This window comes from Cryptomeria japonica, chromosome 11 (assembly GCF_030272615.1).
Source record: "Cryptomeria japonica chromosome 11, Sugi_1.0, whole genome shotgun sequence".
Classification (NCBI taxonomy): domain Eukaryota; kingdom Viridiplantae; phylum Streptophyta; class Pinopsida; order Cupressales; family Cupressaceae; genus Cryptomeria; species Cryptomeria japonica.
Genome location: NC_081415.1, coordinates 333044734 through 333063485, shown reverse-complemented (window position 1 = coordinate 333063485; position 18752 = coordinate 333044734). Strand labels below are relative to the sequence as shown.

At 36.2% G+C, this 18752-nt stretch overlaps 1 protein-coding gene across 2 annotated transcripts in view; it reads left to right on the top strand.

The window, feature by feature from the left end:
- The first annotated feature begins 2978 nt into the window (after window positions 1-2978).
- Window positions 2979-18752, top strand: part of LOC131075102 (uncharacterized) — a 318013-nt gene continuing 302239 nt past the window's right edge. For both annotated transcript variants that reach the window (XM_058011935.2, XM_058011929.2), the window contains exons 1-2: window positions 2979-3900; window positions 13882-13993. In XM_058011935.2, coding sequence (XP_057867918.2) covers window positions 3706-3900; window positions 13882-13993 — 307 coding nt within the window. In that variant the 5' untranslated portion in view covers window positions 2979-3705. The remainder of the gene's footprint in view (window positions 3901-13881; window positions 13994-18752) is intronic.

Sequence of the window (18752 nt, the reverse complement as noted above, 5' to 3'; positions counted from 1 at the left end):
TGTTCTTGAAGGCATTTTGTGAACATTCTTTCATGTCTTGTGATGTCATTTTATGTGTTACCCTATGGCTTGCCATATTATTAGGGGGTGTGGGATTTCTTGTGATGACTGGGGTCACATGAGTTAGGTTGCTTGGCACCTAGACCGCTAGGGCACAATGGAAGTTTTCCTTTTTGTAATTCAGTGATAACATTTAATAATTGATTGGGTTGGGTTTCACCTAATTAGATAATTCTATTTGGTTGGGCAATATGAGATGGCAAGTCAATCTCCCTTGTACTCACATAGGTCGAGATGGCTCCACATGTCTATTAAGAGATTATTTTCACCCTTCTTTTGTGAGGGTAGCTTGTATGACTATTAGGAGTATGGATTGCTCTTCTTTGTGAGGATAACATACATGACTACTATGGGTGCATATTTACCTTCTTTGTGAGGCTATCACGTAGGAGCGTGACTAGTAAGGATGGCCATATTCCCTTCTATATGAGGACAACATGTGATGACACTCCATTCTTACATGTGACCATGTCTATATGCCATGATTTTATTGTACGCCTTTGGAAGAGTTTATTGTTGATTTCAGCCTTGTGTTGTCATGTGATTATTGTTGGGTTGAGTTCATTATGTGCTATGTTGAGTCCCATGGTCATTAGGTGTCAACCTAGGTCTTGAGTGAGTGTTGGACCCCCATGTCATCTCCTAGCACGAGGGGTGGTTCCTATTGGGTTCCACATGAGCGGGTGGTTTGATGCCTTCTTCCATTGGGATGTTCTTCTTTAGATGCTGCGTACGTGGACTTGGATTTATATTATCTCTTCATGTGGATGTATATTGGAACATATCTATGTAATTATGATTGTTATCATGCGGTATGTAACTCAAAAGGATGTAATTGTAAAGGAAGCCATGCAACCAATATCTTGGAAATAGGTGTAATGAGACTTGTAGAAGATTGATTTCGAAATGAGATATATAGGATAAGATTATTGTAAATGGATATTCATGATGAATGTAATTTCCAACTAGCAGGAATTAAATGATTGCAATGATTGTGTATATCTTGTGGATGGTAGTGAATATCATAACGATCATGTATGCCTTGATTTGAAGGATGTTAATCCTTAGTGTCAGTTACTCTTGGGATATGAAAATGAATGAGTAGTTTTAGATTTGTATGGATTTAATGATTCTCTATTATGTTTTTGAGTTATGGAGCTGATTTCTATCCATTAGGGTTAATATTATATCATGATGATTTGCTAAACGTGGATACAAATATGTGCTCTTGTGATTCGTAATATTTTGTAATATGATGTTGGAAGATTATGACCTTGGATTGTATCAAGATAGTGTTATGCCATGTGATCTATATTGTGGAAGTGTTCATTTGGAATGGGTTTGAGTTATATTATTTATGTGTTAAGAAGGATTATTAGTTGCTGTTATGATTTGTGTATGAGCATGTGTTTAGTAATCTTGATGTGATGATATGTATCTTTAAGAAATGATCTAGTTTCACTTATAGAGTTGGATATGTGGTTTCATTGCAAGTTAGATGATTCTTGTAAGATTGTGAATGAGAAGCATTGTTAGTGTCATAAATGATCTTAGAGATTGAAGTAGAATGAAAATTGTAATAGTGTGTTGTTGACATTTCATATGGTATGTGTTAAGAGATGCTATTATGTATGGATTAGATGGAAATGATATAGGTATTTTAGGTGGCATCATGCACCTAGAATAGTTAAGCATTGATGTTATACTTCATGTACTTGTGTATGTTAGTAATCCTATTGTTAGGCATTGTGAATCTTAGATTATGATCTAGTACTATCTTATGAAGGGATATGCGTTTAGATTCATAATGAATAGAATGGATGTGTAATGATGGGGATTTGGAACGTTTGAATTGGTGCTCTAAAATGAACTTAGTTTGTAGGATGTTACTCTTAAAAGTAGTGACGTTGAGTTACCCTAGGGGAAGGAATGATATGATGTGTTATTCTGCTTGCGTAGTTGTGTTATGATGTTCTATGCTTTGTTGTAATTAGCAAAAGATGTAATTTGTAATGATGCAATTAGTAGATGATGTATTTGATATGCATTAGATGGATGTTATAAATGTATGTGTTGTTTAGTATATGAGTTTTAAATTTTTTTTTCTCTCTATTTGTAGTTAGATTAGGTGTATTTCTCTAGGGTATTTTGGCGGGCATTACACAACTTGCATAAAATGATCAACACCATATATCAATTCCTCTATCATATTATCAACTCTATGTCCACTTAAAACATTTAAACATCATTCACAACTAATCATGTTGGCCAAGTATAAATTCTTAATTTAAACATCATGAAACCTATAGTTGATTCTGACCCAAAATCAAAATGTATTAACGTTGGAGTAAGAAAATGCTTTCTATCATGAACTCAATTAGTCCCAGTTTACCTTCACACACTTCCTCAAGTCTCTAGCACATCCAACAAAATTCTTGCACCATCAATCAATGAACACATTGTGCACTCTGTCGTTTCTAGTTCTTTGTCTTGTAAATAAAATCCTCTAAAACATGAATATAAAATACTCATTTGTAGACTTACTTAACTTTCAAACCACGAGCCAAAACAATTAATTGTGGTAGAATTAAAAAGAAAAACGAGACTGTTGTACAATTAAGAAAGGAAGGTGTCATCATTTTAGGTATAAGATCAATAGATAGAAAATACCCAAAGAAACTTGAGAAGAAATAATGCATGGCTTATAAGAATATCTATACTCAATATGAAAATGGCTTGAAAGTGACAACATGCCTGAGTTATTTGAGAAAGATAAGATCAATAATGATCAACTTCCTAATCAAAATTCTAATAGTAAAGTATGACAGTATGAAAATAAATTAAAAATATTTTTCTTGATCCCATAGACTATTTAATCTTGATCTTGTGAATATCATTCAAATCATTCATGACTTGCATTTGTTACTGTATCTTAATTCTACGGAGTCTGCCATTACTTCTATGATCTGACGAAATTTATTCCATTGGAATTAAAATCGAAGGCTAAAATGTGTTCGATCGTCTTTGCATCAAATTGAGACGATGTCATTCTTTGATAGTCCGAAAACCCCACAAAATTACTCAAGAATGACTATCTGAGAAGGACTGATCTACTGGTCCCCACTTGTCTGCATCCTATCTGAAAGGCATTAATATTCTACATTCCCAACAACAATATTCAACCATGAAAGACAATAAATTAATTGTCTGATCCAGAGGACCCCATATCTGAATCGGCGTAAAGCACAACCCCATATCTGAGTCGGCGTGAAGCACCATAATATTAACTGGTCGACCTTGAAATGTCAACCATGAAGTATCGCAATCTCTCCTCAGCAGAATCTAATTCGCTCGTTATTTGCTTGTTTAAAATGAATTTTCAAGTAATTTGGTAGGGGCCATTGCATAGATTTCGACATTTATAATGATTTCAGCATGGAATGAGGTCATCCCATAAAGGAAAAAGACTCGAGTTTTGTCTAATTACGCTAAACATCATCTGTCAGCTCTGTTATATCATTTATTTAGTTTTCGGGAAGGCATGAATCATGGCAGTTGGCTTTCCGAAAATCATTTTTCTCCTCCTCAAAAAACATACTTAACCCTGTAGTGGGCGTGATTACGTAGTTGTTTGAAGTTGGAGGGATGGCAAGGAGTGGGAATATTTTGGGGGTGATTTACCCGGTGAGACATCTGATGATAGCGCTAGCGGCGCACTGGATGGCTGAGCAGATGTCTGTCTCCGTGCTTGTTGACATTACCACACGAGCTCTCTGCAACTCTTCTTCCCCTGCCGACTCCTGCTCCCTCCCTATTTATCTCACGTCTTCCATGCAGACTGTACCTTTCTATTCTCTTGCAATATTTTGTATATTTTACAAATGCAATGTACAAAATATTATAAACAGTACCTACACAAAGATTTTATGGTGCCCAATTTGTGTTGACAGTATTTTTTTATATACTGTAATATCTCAGAATCTGAATTTTTTCTTCCAATGCTATAGCAAAGTGATTATTTAGCATCTTTTTTTTTGAATCTGTATGTTTTCTTCTAAGACTATATAACAGAGTGATTATTAGCAACTCTTCAGTCCTCGTTTTGCCTCTGAAATTTTTTATCAATAATGCCAAGAAAAGGACACTTAATGAAGACATGAAATGCTGTTGGACACCTTGAGGGATTGAGATTCCCCTGTTTCAGCGATATGCCGTGAGTGAGAATCCTGTTATATATTGCTCATCAAGAAAAAGCTTAATTTTTTTAACCAGCCCTTGGCTTGCTATATTTTTCTCCAAATGAGATTGCGCTGACACTATTATAGTTTGTAGATTTAGAGCATTCCCAGGTGAGTTTATCATTGGGAAATGAATAGTGAAGATTCCTTCGTGTGGATGTTGTTCAAGAATTTGTGTGGAATGACCTTTTTCCATAGCATTTCGTTATGATTGTAGAACTGCCAAGTTTCCTTTGCATTGCAAGCTCTATTTATGAGGCACATCTTCTCCACTATAACTTCTAGGGAGATATTTAATTTTTTCTAGTATATTAGAGGAATTCCGTTTCTTTGTTCTGTTTGTTATACAAATCTTCTTTGAATTGTTATAATTCCATTTAGAACTTTTGTCAGCGTTATCTTGATTGTTAATCCTGGTGCAGAAAGGTATTCGTCAACCCATTCAAAGAGTTTTCCCTTAAAGCAGTGAAGCAGACCACCCCATTGGGAGAATTTCACTCTTCCTTTGAGAAGTGGAATGGCAAGATATTCAGTCGGAAATTCTGATTTAAAGTAGCTCAAACAGTCATAATTTTGTTTTCTTAAATCAATGTTCATGAATGCTAAGATATTTACTGGGAAGTCTAAGATAGGAGTCAAAATAGTCATGCTAGAGGCAATACCTTGACTTCTTCCTTTTTGATTTTAGTCACAGGCAATTCATTGCGTGCATCCACCACCAATTGGGGAACATTTTGCCTATATAGAATTTGTTTTCTAATTGTAACGATTTGGCTTTCAAGAAGCAGATTTTGAAAGAAATCGATGGTTCTTGTTTGATGTCCGAGGTTTGCTATAAAATAGGACCATCAAAATAGTGAGGTTTAATGATACTTTTGAAATGCATATTTGCAATAGCTACCTTGTGAAGTATTTGGTATTTTAAGCCCCTCCTTTCAACCAAGAAACCCTTGATTTCCCTTATAAATTATCTCTTCTTGATGTAATGTCCTTCCCATGTCCATCTATCGATCCTTGCTTATCTCGATGTAAAGGTTCGACAGCAGCTCCATTGGTTTGAATGAGGTGTCAAATTCTTTTGTTCCAAAAATAATCTTGTTCCAATTCCTTATAGATTCTGAGTGTCTTAATTTCTGCATAGAATAGCCACATTAATTCAAATTCAAATTGACAAAACCTGAATATTTGCTAGCATCATTTACCACCCATTCAACCCCTTTCAAAATTGACTGCTCTGACAGCCAAATAATGTTGTTAGGATTTTTGCTCCCTGAATATGCATGACAACAGGTTTCCAGCTTTTGAAAATTCTCTTAGTAATCTCCTCTTGGTAAGGGTGTTCAACAATCAAATGTTCCTAGAGATCCAAATCAACTTTACTAATTGGATTTAGCCTTCATAATGCAATCCTCTATATAGGGGTTCTGTTCTGAGCCACAATTGACTTGGATATTTCTATGAACAATTCTTAAACAAGAATTTGAAGTTATTAGAGCTATCGTTGGGCAATGGGCAATCCGTTCATTCATCAAAGAAGAATATAGACAAAAGAAAATGTCAGTTACAATAACCAACTAACAGACAAGTAAACACCAATAATGAAAAATTATTACCGTTCAACATTGTTTATATCCTATCTAATAATGATGTAATTTTGTATGTTTTAACAATTCACCCTATTACATTATTTTCTCAAGAGCACAAGTCAAGAAGTGTTAAAAAGCTTCAAATTTCACTGTTGCAAGTGATTAAGTGAAAATGTCAGTACACTGCTCATGAGTAGAACAAATCTGGAGTCAATATCTGCAGTTAAACATGTTCACAAATGTAGTGATGTATTGAAACTCAATGTGTTTTGTGCACTTCTGAAATATCGGATTGCAAACAATTTTTAACACACCTTGTTTGTCATAGATTAGAACTGTATGTTGTTTTTCATGAATGTCCATTCTTGTCAATCTGTGACCCAACCATATTGCTTGACAAACAACTTCTCTTGTGGTAAGATATCATGCTTTTGTGGAAGATAAAGCAACATTGGTTTGTTTATTGCTACTACATGGTATCGGACTAGAACTCAAAAATAATACAAATTCTAAAATGGACTTTTGGTCATCTAGAGAACCTTTATAGATTACCTCCATGTGAAAAAATGATCATTTTATACCACATATATATCTTAACACTTGTTTTGCTGGTTTCTAGTGACACATCTTTTGTTAGAGCATATTTAGCTATTGGTTGCTTGTTTACAACTAGTTATGCTTTTTTGCTTAAGTTCACTTAGGAGTGCTTATTTTAGTTGTGCACCTAGTTTAACTTTTATGCATCTAGTTGAGCTAGAGTTGAGCTTTATTTAGCTCCTCATGCTTGCACTTTAGTTCTCCTAAATTTAGCTTTGTGTTTTCTTTATAACCACCTTATTGTACAATTGTAATTCATTTTGTATTCTTTGCTTTTGAGTAATATAGCATTCATTTGTGCAGCTTTCGTTTGTGGAAGGTGTTCTTGTTTGTCGTTTGATCTTGCAGGTGTTTGTGTTGCAAAATTCAACATGGTATCAAAGCGTGGATTTGGCAAGCCCCTTCTCAAGTTTTGAGGGTTTTTTTGCTCAGAAGAGTTGTACGGTCACGTATTTGCTTTTTGTGGATTTGAAGGTGGGCAAATTTTTTATCAATTTTGGAGCAAAACGGGCATCACCATCCCATCCGCAGTGTCAATAAAACCCAAAGATCCACTATTGTTTTATCAAAATTTGAGTAGTTGAAATTTGGGGTCAAATTGGTTGAGGGCACATTTTTTGAGGAGAGTTTCGGGGGTAGCTGAAAAATCGCAAAGCGAATGTCACCATCATGCTCAGGAGGCTCAAGAAGCCTAAAATCAATTGTTAATTTGTTGAAATTAGATATTTGGGAATTCTTTGCAAAATTATTTTAGAAAGTTTCCATTTTCGTCAAATTTTCGTTCTCAACAAGTTTCTGTTGGAAAGTTTCTATTTTTGGCAAATTTCAATTTTTTTAAATTTTTTATTTTTGGAAAGTTTCATTTTTTGGAAACTTGCTATTTTAAGAAACTTTCTATTTTCGGAAAGTTGCTGTTTTCGGAAATTTTCTTTTTTGGTTTCCCTTCAAGCCTTCCATGCCCTAAAAAGCAGGCTTCAGTGTTTTGCTCATAACTTTGTCATACGGAGTCAAAATTGGACAAATGAGATATCGTTGGAAAGCTAGTTCAAAGGGCTATCTGATTCTATAGTTGGTTTGATCAGATTTTGCACCAATTTTCGGTACCAGACCTCCAAAGTCAGCCTTTAGTTTTGCGCTTCTAGGGCCATAACTTGAGCAAATGGACTTCGTTTTTTGATTTTCGCACATCGTTAAAAAGCTCTGAGAGTTCTATATCTAGATCTGCAGTTAATTTTTCTAGAATATTCACCAGGTACTCAGTGATCTCAATTTTTGTCATTTCTAAGTTCTGTGATTTCTCAGCGTGTACAAGTGCAAAAGGGTTTGTTTTTCTTGCTGTGGAGGGGTAGAATCATCATCTTTCAGATTCCTATATTTCTCTAACCCTAGCCTAATGGTGGATCCTTCTATTGAGAAACTCACCCCTCATAACTATCATAGTTGGAAGACTACAATCATCAGATTGCTTCGGTCTAAGGGTTTATGGTCTTGTTTAGATCAAACCCAACCCAACTTGACTAGTGAATATGAGATCATTTAGCATAGGACAAAATGGATTAGGCTATGAGTTTGATTGCCTTACATGTTTTAGATAGTCTCCAATTCCATATTGATTCCTGCACCACTCCTAGGGCTATGTGGCTTGAATTTGAGCAAAATTTTGGGGGTATTAATGAGTTTGGTGCACTTTAGCTTGAGACAGATTTGACATCATTGACACCTGATTCATTTCCTTCCATTGAGGACTTTCTAGTGAAGTTCAAATCCATCAGATCACAGTTACAGGGTTGTGGCAAGTAGAAGTTTGTTAAGGAGTGCATTTTCCTGATCCTGTCCAAGCTTCGAGGCCATTTTCAGTTCTTTGCTTCATTATTCTATTCCACAATGGATGCTTTTGGTACCACATTCACTATGCTTTCATTTGAGGTGTTTTGTGAGCGCTTGACACGGGAGCAGGCCAAGCTATCACAACTTGATTCAATTTTTGGTTCCAAATCTCAGGCTTGGTTGCTCAGACTCCTACATCTACAATGAAACAAAAGAAGCAGAAGAACAGAGGTACACAGTCTACTCAGCTGCCTCTAGCTTTAGAGTTTCATGGACATGATTTAGATTCTTCGACCTCTTCCAATATGTCTTTATCTAGGAAGGACAAGCCTAAGTGTTCTCATTACACCAAGCCAGGACATGATGAACATCGGTGTTATGCAAAGCAGATTGATGGGCTGAAAGAACTTCGTAAGAATAATATTCGACCACCTTCATCTAGTGCATCCTCTTCCACGACTTTAGGACATGGAAATTCTGGGGCTTCATCTATGACACACGGTGAAGACAAGATGAAAGGCCATGCTCTCTTTGCATCGACACATTCTCAGTCCTCGAGGTGGCTTTTAGATTCAGGATCTTCACATCATATGGCATCATCAGAGGGCATATTCTCTTCTTTTGAGCATCATGCATTTCCACAGATTTTGATGGGTAATAACACTTACATGAGTGTTAATGGGAGTTGATCTATTAAGATTGATGGTGGCACATTCAATAATGTTCTTTGTGTCCCTGCATTATTTTCCATTCTCCTTTCCATTTATCAAATTACTCACAGTGAGACAGGCAAGACAGTTGAGTTCACCCTTGATTCAATGCACATTAGAGATCTGCATAGTAGAGAGCTTGTTGCAGTTGGTAGTGTTGATCTCCCATTGAGTATGCAGTTCCATTGACTAGCCCTATCTCTCATGCATCGAGAGTACATTAGAAATATGAGGATAGGTTTGGTCACTTGAACCTATGTTGTTTTCTCTCACAAACCCGATTTTGCCTTGTGCATGGAAAAGTGAACATTTTAAACTTGCAAATAGGTGAAAGAAACCCGATTTCTTTTGTTCTTTGCATTTTAAACTTGTCATTCCTTCTCAATAACCTGACCAGCAATATTGGAGGATTTTGTTGAAGATTTCCACCGATTTTTGTGGAGAGATTCAAGGAGGGAGAAGGCGTTTTGGATTCCTTGCTATTTTCATGCATTTTTCAACTCCTTTCATGCCATTTGGAGGACGTTATTGCTGGTTTTGTGGCCTTCAAACAACAAACACGTTTTTCTTGAATGCCACGAATCTTACCTCTCCTAAATCGTTTTGGCTTGTCTTGCCTAGGCGTGGAGGCTGGATGATTTACTTGACTGATTTTTCATGCTTTGGATGGGTGTTTTGATCCATATGGTGTTTTTCCAAAAATGTGGCTAGGGTTTGGCGTGTGGTTTGATGTCTATTTAAGAGATTTTGTCTCTTCTTTCAAGGATTGTTTCGTGTTCTTGGAAGGTTGTTTTGTTGATCAAGGTATGCTTTTTCTCTTGTTCTTGTTTTCTTTTCTTTTTTAGTTTGTTTTGGTTTCCTTGATCAATTTGTATATATGTTGGTTTTGTTTTGCTCTTGCCTAAAATCGGTTTTTGTGAGAGATTTTCCCCTTTGTTGAATAGTCATTCTTGGTTGCTTCAATCATTCTTTGAGAAGTTCTAATAATTATTAGACTGTTGACACAAAAAATCAATAATACAATCTCTCCCTTTTCTTGTTGAGATAGAGATTGGGGTCATATGGATTTCTGGTGTATGCAAGTTGTAGAAGGTGCTCATTGATCTTGATATACCAAGATTTGGTAGCCTGTTTAAGATCATATAAGAGCCACACACTTTCTATTGCTAACTTTGTGTAATTTATCACTCTAGATGAGTCATTTAAACTTCTACCTTGAGATCTAATTGTAATGTAGTGGAAATGGGACTTACTAGTCTAACATGCAAGCTAGGAATCAAACCCAATCCGATCAATTACATTGGAGAACAACCAATAGGCCCAACTATGAACCCTTGGAAGAGTTGGGGACTTGATTGATTGATTCTCTTTTGATTTGAATTGACTGGATAAGTTTAATGCAAGAACTAAGCTAAAAGGTGCAAAATTGACAATAAATAGCATAAACAAGTAAATGCAAAACTGATAATTAGAGAACAAACCCAAATCTAGAATGGGGGTGCAGAGAGAAACTATGGCAGAATTCTGAGCTGAAAATGGGTGGACTATGGGGGTAGGTGCCATAGTTCTAATTGGTGTTCAGAGCAGGGGTCAAATTTAACTTAGGAGCTTCCAATCTTCTGTTTGGTCAACTTTCAGGTCAAAACACCTTGACTATGGCTCTAGGCGCCCTAGTCCAAGTGGACAATGGGGTAGGCGCCATAATTCTCCTCCTTTCAGCTAAATTTGGTTCTTGTTGTCTCTATCTCTGCCTACATTGTGCTCCTGTGTACTTTGTTTGAACTTGAAACTTGTTTTTGAGCTTTGATCTGCACACGAGGAGAAAAATGGTGTTTGGGCTGTATAGGGGCTTGCCTTAGTCAAACCCTAGGTTGGAATTAATCCTACAACAGATGATTTGGAAATAGAAATTTGCAATGAAATGCTTGAATGGAAATGCTTAATTGAAATGTTTATACCTTTAATTGATGATGCAATTCTTTTAGGATAAGTCCTCCATGTGTTGATGCAATAACATGATAAATCATAATAAAATCCATCATAAATTCATCATGAATATGTAATTGAAGATGCCTTGCTGTACCTTGTTGCTCCTTAAATTTAGATTTTCTCTTGAAGAATAATAATTGCTCTTGAATTGGAATGATAGCATAAGGAATGAGATGATCAAATGAATTAGGAGTGATGCCTTATATAGAGATCTCAAGGTTGATTCACCTTTTGGCCGACTTAAAATAATCATTTTTTCGCATTGAAGATAGATTTGAAAATGGCAAGGTTGACATATTATTCTCTCGAAATTTCGGCCAAAAAGCATCAAACACTATTCAACGATTGTCAGTGTCTTAACAAAATAGGTCCAAATAGGGCCTTGATACCAGAACTATAATTTATATGAAAATGACAATATTTACGTAGGGGAAAAGGTGCATTGAACTTTAAAATGACATAGGACCCATATAAGCTTAAAATGAAATAAGATAAAGCGCACACTTAAAATAAGGGCCCAAAGAGGAAAGTGTTGATATATTAAAGTAGAAGTGAAGAGATAAAGCTTTTGAGAGCAAGACAAGCTAGGGATAGGATAACACTAAGTCTGAGAGATGCACAAGCTCCCAAGGATAGGATCCTATCAATCCATGCAAATAACCTTCAAATATAAATAAAGCAAATGAAATGTTCCAAGTCAACTTTGTGATAGTCAACTGAAATAATTCCTATCAAATTAACTAAGGAACTTGTTGTCCTTGTCACTCACTATGTTTCTAGGTAACCCATGGAATTTGAAACTTCTCTGAAAAATAAATTAGCCATTTGTAGTGCTTTGAAATATTTAGTTATTGCAAAGAAATGAGCATATTTAGCGAGTTAGTCTACTACAACAAATATACAATTTTTACCCTGAGCTTGTGGAAGATCAGCGATGAAATCCATATGAATAATCTCCCATTTCTGATTTGGCATTGGTAAAGACTACAATAGGTCTGCTAGGAATGTTTTCTTTGTTTTGTTTTGTTGACAAGCTAGGTGCTCTTTGGTTTACTTAAGGATATCATCCTTATGTCCTTTCCATGAGAATATTTCTTTGATTTGTCTATATGTCTTGAAATATCTAAGGTAAACTACCATTGATGTATGATGAATTGCTCTGAAGATTTTTTTTTGATTTTTGATTTAGGGACAAGATAAATTCTATTCTTATAGAGGATAAGTTCGTTTGCTACTTCGTACCTATCATCTTGCAACTTTCCTTCCACGATGTTAGTAGCAAAGGAATTTTTGGAATATTGTACTAAAATATTAGCTTTCCCATATGTTTAATATCAGACACAAAGCATAAAATCGACTTCTTCCACAAGATATTTGCTACTATCTTTTTCCCTTATTCAATGTCAAAGTCATAGGCGTAAAGTTTACTCAAAAAATTTCAAACCCTGTCATACCCTTTAATTTGACTCAGGAAATTCCAATGTGATTCCAAAATTTTCAAAAAATATACAGACCTAGAAAATTTGATTTTTCCTAAAACCTTAGTTCTTAAATTTTGCAGAATTCATCACTTGAAACCCCCTTCAAAAGAAAAAACTGGGTTATACGAATATTTTTGAAACCTTTTAAAATGCCCTACATATTTTTTAGACTTTAAAAATCTTTATTTGTAGACTTTGAAGAGAAAATTGAAACAAGAAAATACACATCTCATTGAACACTCCTAAAAATTGCAATTACAATCCATGCCCTAGTTGTGATAGAAAAGTAACCTTTACCATTGAAAAAATAGCGTGGATGATATTGAAAATCATAACTATATTCTGGTGCATGCATGACTATAAAAAAATGTCTAATAAACACCTAGTTGCGATTGCACAAGACTCAAAAAAACCCTGCAAAAGCTTTGCATTTGTGAGTGCGACTCCCATGACCTAAAAATTTGATTAGAAATTTATCCTCAATTAAGGTTTTCGGCTGCCTATGTCTACAGATCTTGACCCACGGTTTTGACTTAAAAATGCAAATTTTCTACCTTGCTCTGTTTTTTATATTCCCACGATTGCAAAAAACCCTGCAATGCTTTGACCTCCTATAAGTGACTCATGCCCTTGATTTTTGACAGCTTTCCACGACTTGTAACTCTTTTGCAAACTCATGTTTTTCAGCAACTTCCCACGTTTTTGAACTTCTCTTGTTGACTTCTCTTGATGGAAGAATGACAGTGAGCAAAAATGGTGTGCTTTCTTTGGTTGAGAGTGTCCCATTATATTATTGAACATATGTTAAAACTAGAAAGAAGCTATGGTTTAAAATAAACGACAATTACAACAACCTCATAAAAACCAACACTTACTACGTACAAGTGTAAACACACTTTATTATAATATCATTCTAATATTCTCATAGTAGAATGGCCAGATTGACTTTTGGGTCTCTTGGATGTTAATAAATAAAAATTTCTTCATTTGAATCACTTTATTTGCAAAAATCTAAGAGGGTTTCTTTAAGTCCATGTATAAAATGAGCACCAGATCACCTCTATTGTTTCTTGTAATGCCTTCCTCTTCAATAGTCTTGGATATTTTATCCCATCAAATTTTTTTGTTTTAGGTCTTTTATTCTATGGAGGAATCTACTTGATAATTGGATGCATTGCCTTATTGGTGCTAAACCTATCTGCAGGAGTGTACTCTCTTTTATGACATTCTAAAAACATGTTCACTTTTATGACATCTTAGATTTATTTTGATTAGTCTTTTGTTTGTATCTCCACAAGTTTTGTTTTTCTTTGTAAGATAGGATAACAACATAAATAAAATGATTTTTACAGTGTACGTAGAATTTGAATATTTCCAATTTTAACATTTGCAGGTTGCTGGAATTGGTAAATTAATAACTCTTCCCTTGATAGGTCAGTTGTCAGATGAGTATGGGCGTAAACCTGTAATATTGTTGACACTTTTTTCATCGATTGTGCCTTTTGGTAAGTGATTCTAGTCGTTATATTTATTGCTTATTAATGTTTGGATCTGCTTTGTTTTTTGGCTTGCAAATGATTTGGTAGCAAATATGGTTGACTTATATTAGTTGTAATGATTCCATTAGTTTGTTACTATTGTTTTTGCATGATGGCATTGCTAGTAAAACCGAGCAAACCATCCTTGCATAAATTTTCTTCGATTACTGTATGCATGGAGAAAACCATAAATCTAGTTTTCACTTTCCAACAAAGAATTTTGTAAAAAGTACTGCAAAATACACAAACACAACATAATTTAAATTAGAAAAATACACAAAGCCAAAGACAAAACATCTAATCTCAAAATCATAAAAAGAGTTAAATAGTGTGTAATAATATATGTCTAGGATTGGGACTGCTCATTTTGATTTGTAAATTGGAGGATATTCCTCACATAGGTTTATCAACGATGGATCCTCTTGAAATTTGTTTTAAACAAACTTCAAACATAGGTACTCCACTAAAAATGGAATACATAGCAATTTTTCTATTTCATTACAAAAGTTAAGAATCTATTAGCTCATTTTATCTTATTCTAGTTGTAAAGCAATTGGCTCATCCATAACAATCAAATAATAAAATGAAATATGCTTCATAGCTACAGATCTGTGTAAAAATGGCTGAAAATGATTTTGTCAAGAAGGTTTCATGATACAAAAAGAATTCTTCTGGATATAAAAAGGACTTACAACAATATACAATTCCAGAGTTCATAATAATGTAAGGAAATAACTATGATAGTATATGAGGTAATTTTAGTGCAATGCATAAGCCAATAAGCAAAGCTATATGTAATGTGTGATATTCCCACTAATTTTTTCGGTTTTTGAACACAACAAATATTACAATGCACTCGTTAAAGTTAGGAAATATAATTTCAATATTGCTCAAAGTAACCCTTACAGTTTCTGATCACCAAGAGCCCAATGTGGGAAGGTGAGAGAATACGGTGATAAGGGGTTCGTTAGCTCACTGATTTGCTGGAAATTACAATGCAAGTACAAAACTGGGCGGTAAGCCAGCCCCTTCCACTTTTCAGCGGGATGAAGACCAAGAACTTGGTGGTAAACCAGCCAAGGTAACAAGAGCATAACGGAACCAAATCACTCTACCGCTTATACAGCGGGAGGACTTTTACATAAAACTATCACTCAACCGCATATTTCAGCGGGAGGACAATATCACTCAACCACTTGCTCGATGGGAGGACAAAGCTAAATTACAAAACATGAAGGCGGCTAAGCCATCCTCTTCCACTTGTTTAGTGGGAAAATGCAACTTAGAATGATTGGTCAGTACTACTGAAGCAATCTTACAAAGATAGAGATGCAAGAGAAGATAGAATTAAGTACATATCTCAAGTATTCAATAACAAATTCTCACCACAAAACACTACTTGCTGTTCTAAAAACAGAGACAATGAAAGGTAGAACCAACCACCCCAAAATCCACTAAAATGCTCATAACTTTCTCAAAACTGAATGAAATCATGCCAAACCAAATGCAAATGAATGATATAAGATAGGCGATCAGTTCAATACCTTGAAACTGCAACCGGGGAGCAGCAAAGATGATGCATGCAACCCAAGGCAATTATGGAAATGGCGTTTTGGCTGAATATTTCGATTTGCAACTGTAAATTGGAGAGTTCCGCAAATGCCACACCAATGTAGGAGAATTATTGTCTCTCTGATACGCTTCCAATGAGCCTTCACCCAGAGCGATGCACCCAACACGCAGATAGCTATGAACAAAATACACTTCCAGCCAACACACACCAGCAACACCAAAAAAACGTAGCAGCACACAACTCTTTACCAACACACCCAAAAATCACCAAATAGCTCACAACTTCGAACCACAGCTAGGAGTGATGTCTCACACTCGAAACTGGAAAGAAAGATCTAGAAGGTATTCACCCTCGAAGAAGTCTGGAGTCATTTCGACAGCATAACGATAGATTTTCTCTGGATAAACAAATGAGGAGCCAAACTCCTATTTATATAGCTTTTCAAGTCTGGAATTCAAATGAAATTGCCTCCAAATTCTCCTCATTCAAACTGCATTTCATTTCATGTGGTGGACCCAAGAATGGCACCCACTTCCCCAAGTCAAAAATCGCTTATAACTCCAATACTGATTATCAACAAAATTCGGATGAGGCTGAGCAATGAGGATCACTGAATTGTGCTGGATCAGGACCAAATCCAGGACTGCCAAAAATAGAATGCCCAAACTGCCACTTACTAAAAATAGTAAGTCATGAAATAATACTCCGAAAATCGTGATCTCCGCAACCAGAGAAAGAGCTTCGTGAGCTTAGCAACTCTGCACCATCTCGACAGCCAAACCCTAACTTACTAAAAATAGTAAGTTCACATTCTACCCCTAACAAGCTTGGTCGTAACTCCAAAGAACATGAAAACCCTAATTCTCCTTTCCACATAGCCTATGGATCTCCAAAATAGGTCAATGGACCACTGAATGTATCATCACAAGGGGACATTACAATCCGCCCTTCCCAAAATTGCTTGTCCTCAAGCAATCGCAAGCCAGGATGCTGTAAAACCTCCTTATTCTCCCATGTAGCATCCTCCACTGGTAAGTCTTTCCACTTAACCAAATACTCTCGGATGGTCCTCCTCAACAACCTTTCTCTGACATCAAGGATGGCCTCAGGAACTAGCACCAACTCTCCCTCTTCATCCAAAGGAGGCAAATCAGAAGAGACCATCACATTGTGCCCAAGTGCCTTTTTGAGGTGTGACACGTGGAAGACATTATGTACTCGACTACTCGTTGGTAGCTCCAACTCCTAAGCCACAACTCCCACTCTCCTGATGACCCTGAATGGTCCATAAAAACGTGGCTTGAGTTTTTCCACTCCACTCTTCTTGAGTGTAGACTGTCTGAAGGGTTGGAGTCTTAGGTAGACCATATCATCAACCTCAAATGAGCGCTCAATACGTTGCTGATCAGCATACAACCTCTGTCGATTTTGTGCAATCTGGAGGTTGTCCTTCAATGCCTTCAAAATATCCTGACACTGCTGAACCATATCCCTAGCCCGAGGTGCTCTGCTATCACCGAACACCAAATTAGCAAAACTAGGGGCCTCATAACCGTATAGTGCCATGAAAGGTGGCATCTTGATGGACATGTTGTAATGTCCCCTTCCTTGTGATGTTGCATTCATTGGTCCATTGGCCTATTCCGGAGACCCGTAGGCTATGTGGAAAGATGAATTAAGGGTTCCCATGTTCCTTGGAGTTCCAACCAGACTTGTCAGGGGTGGAAGGTGAACTTACTATTTTTAGTAAGTTAGGGTTTGGTTGTTAGGATGGTACAGAGTTGCTAAGCTCGCCAAGCTTTTTCTCTAGTTGCGAAGATAACGATTTTTTGAGCATTATTTCATGACTTACTATTTTTAGTAAGTAGCAGTTTGGGGTATTCTATTTTTGGCAGTCTTGGATTTGGTCCTGTCCCAGCACAATTCAGTGATCCTCATTGTTCAGCCTCATCTGGATTCCGTTAATAATCAGTACTGGAACTATAAGCAATTTAATTAAATATTATTCCTTATCCTAAGGTTATTATTTAATTATTTTATCACTTATTGATGTTATGGGAAATTGTGCAAAATATAATATTTTTCCTAAGTCATGTTTGGGCGATTTATTTGGAAAATTAAAGGGAGACTTCATTCTTTATATTTTAAAGAATTTATAATGACAAATAAAATCGTGGCCCCTCTCCTTGGCGCGATTTTGACTTGGGAAAGTGGGCGCCTCTTTGGGTCCACCATGAAATGAAATGCAATTGGAATGAGGCGAAATTGGGAGGCAATTTCATTTGAATTTCAGATGGGAAAAGCTATATAAACAGAGGTTGGGCTCCTCATTTGGCATCCAGAGAAAATATATTGTTATGCTGTCGGAATGACTCCAGACATTCTTCGAGGGTGAATACCTCCTAGATCCTTCCTTCCGGTTTCGAGTGTGAGACATCACTCCTAGCTGTGGTGTGTAGTTGTGAGATTTTTGGTGATTTTTGGGTGTGTTGGTGAAGATTTGTGTGCTGCTGGTTTTTTGGTGTTGCTGGTGTGTGTCGGCTGAAAGTGTATTGTGCTCGTAGCTGCCTGTGTGTTGAATGCATCATTTTGGGTGAGGGCTCGTTGGAAGCATACCGAAGAGACGATAAGTCTCCTATATTGGCGTGGCATTTGGAGAACTCTCCAATTTTTAGTTGCAAATCGAACTATTCAGCAAAAACGCCATTTCCAGAATTGCATTGGGATGCGTGCATTATTGTTGGTGCTCTTCAGTTGCAGTTTCGAGGTATTGTTTTGTTTGCTTATGTCATACGCTTCATTTGCTTCTGATTTGGGATGATTCTATGGGGTTTTGAGTGAGTTACAAGCAATTTAGTGGGTTTCGAGATGGCTGGTTCTGCGTTTTCCTTGTATTTGATTTCAGAACAGCAAGTAGTATTATTGGTTAGAACGTGTTAGCGAATTCATAAGATATGTACTTCACTCTACCTCCTTTCACATTTCTATCATTGTAAGAATTGCTTTATTAGTACTGACCAATTCATTCTATGTTGTATTTCCCGCTGAACAAGTGGAAGAGGATGGCTCAGCTGCCTGTATATTTGTAATTTAGTTTTGTCCTCCCACTGAGCAAGTGGTTGAGTGATAGTTTCATTTAAAGGTCCTCCCGCT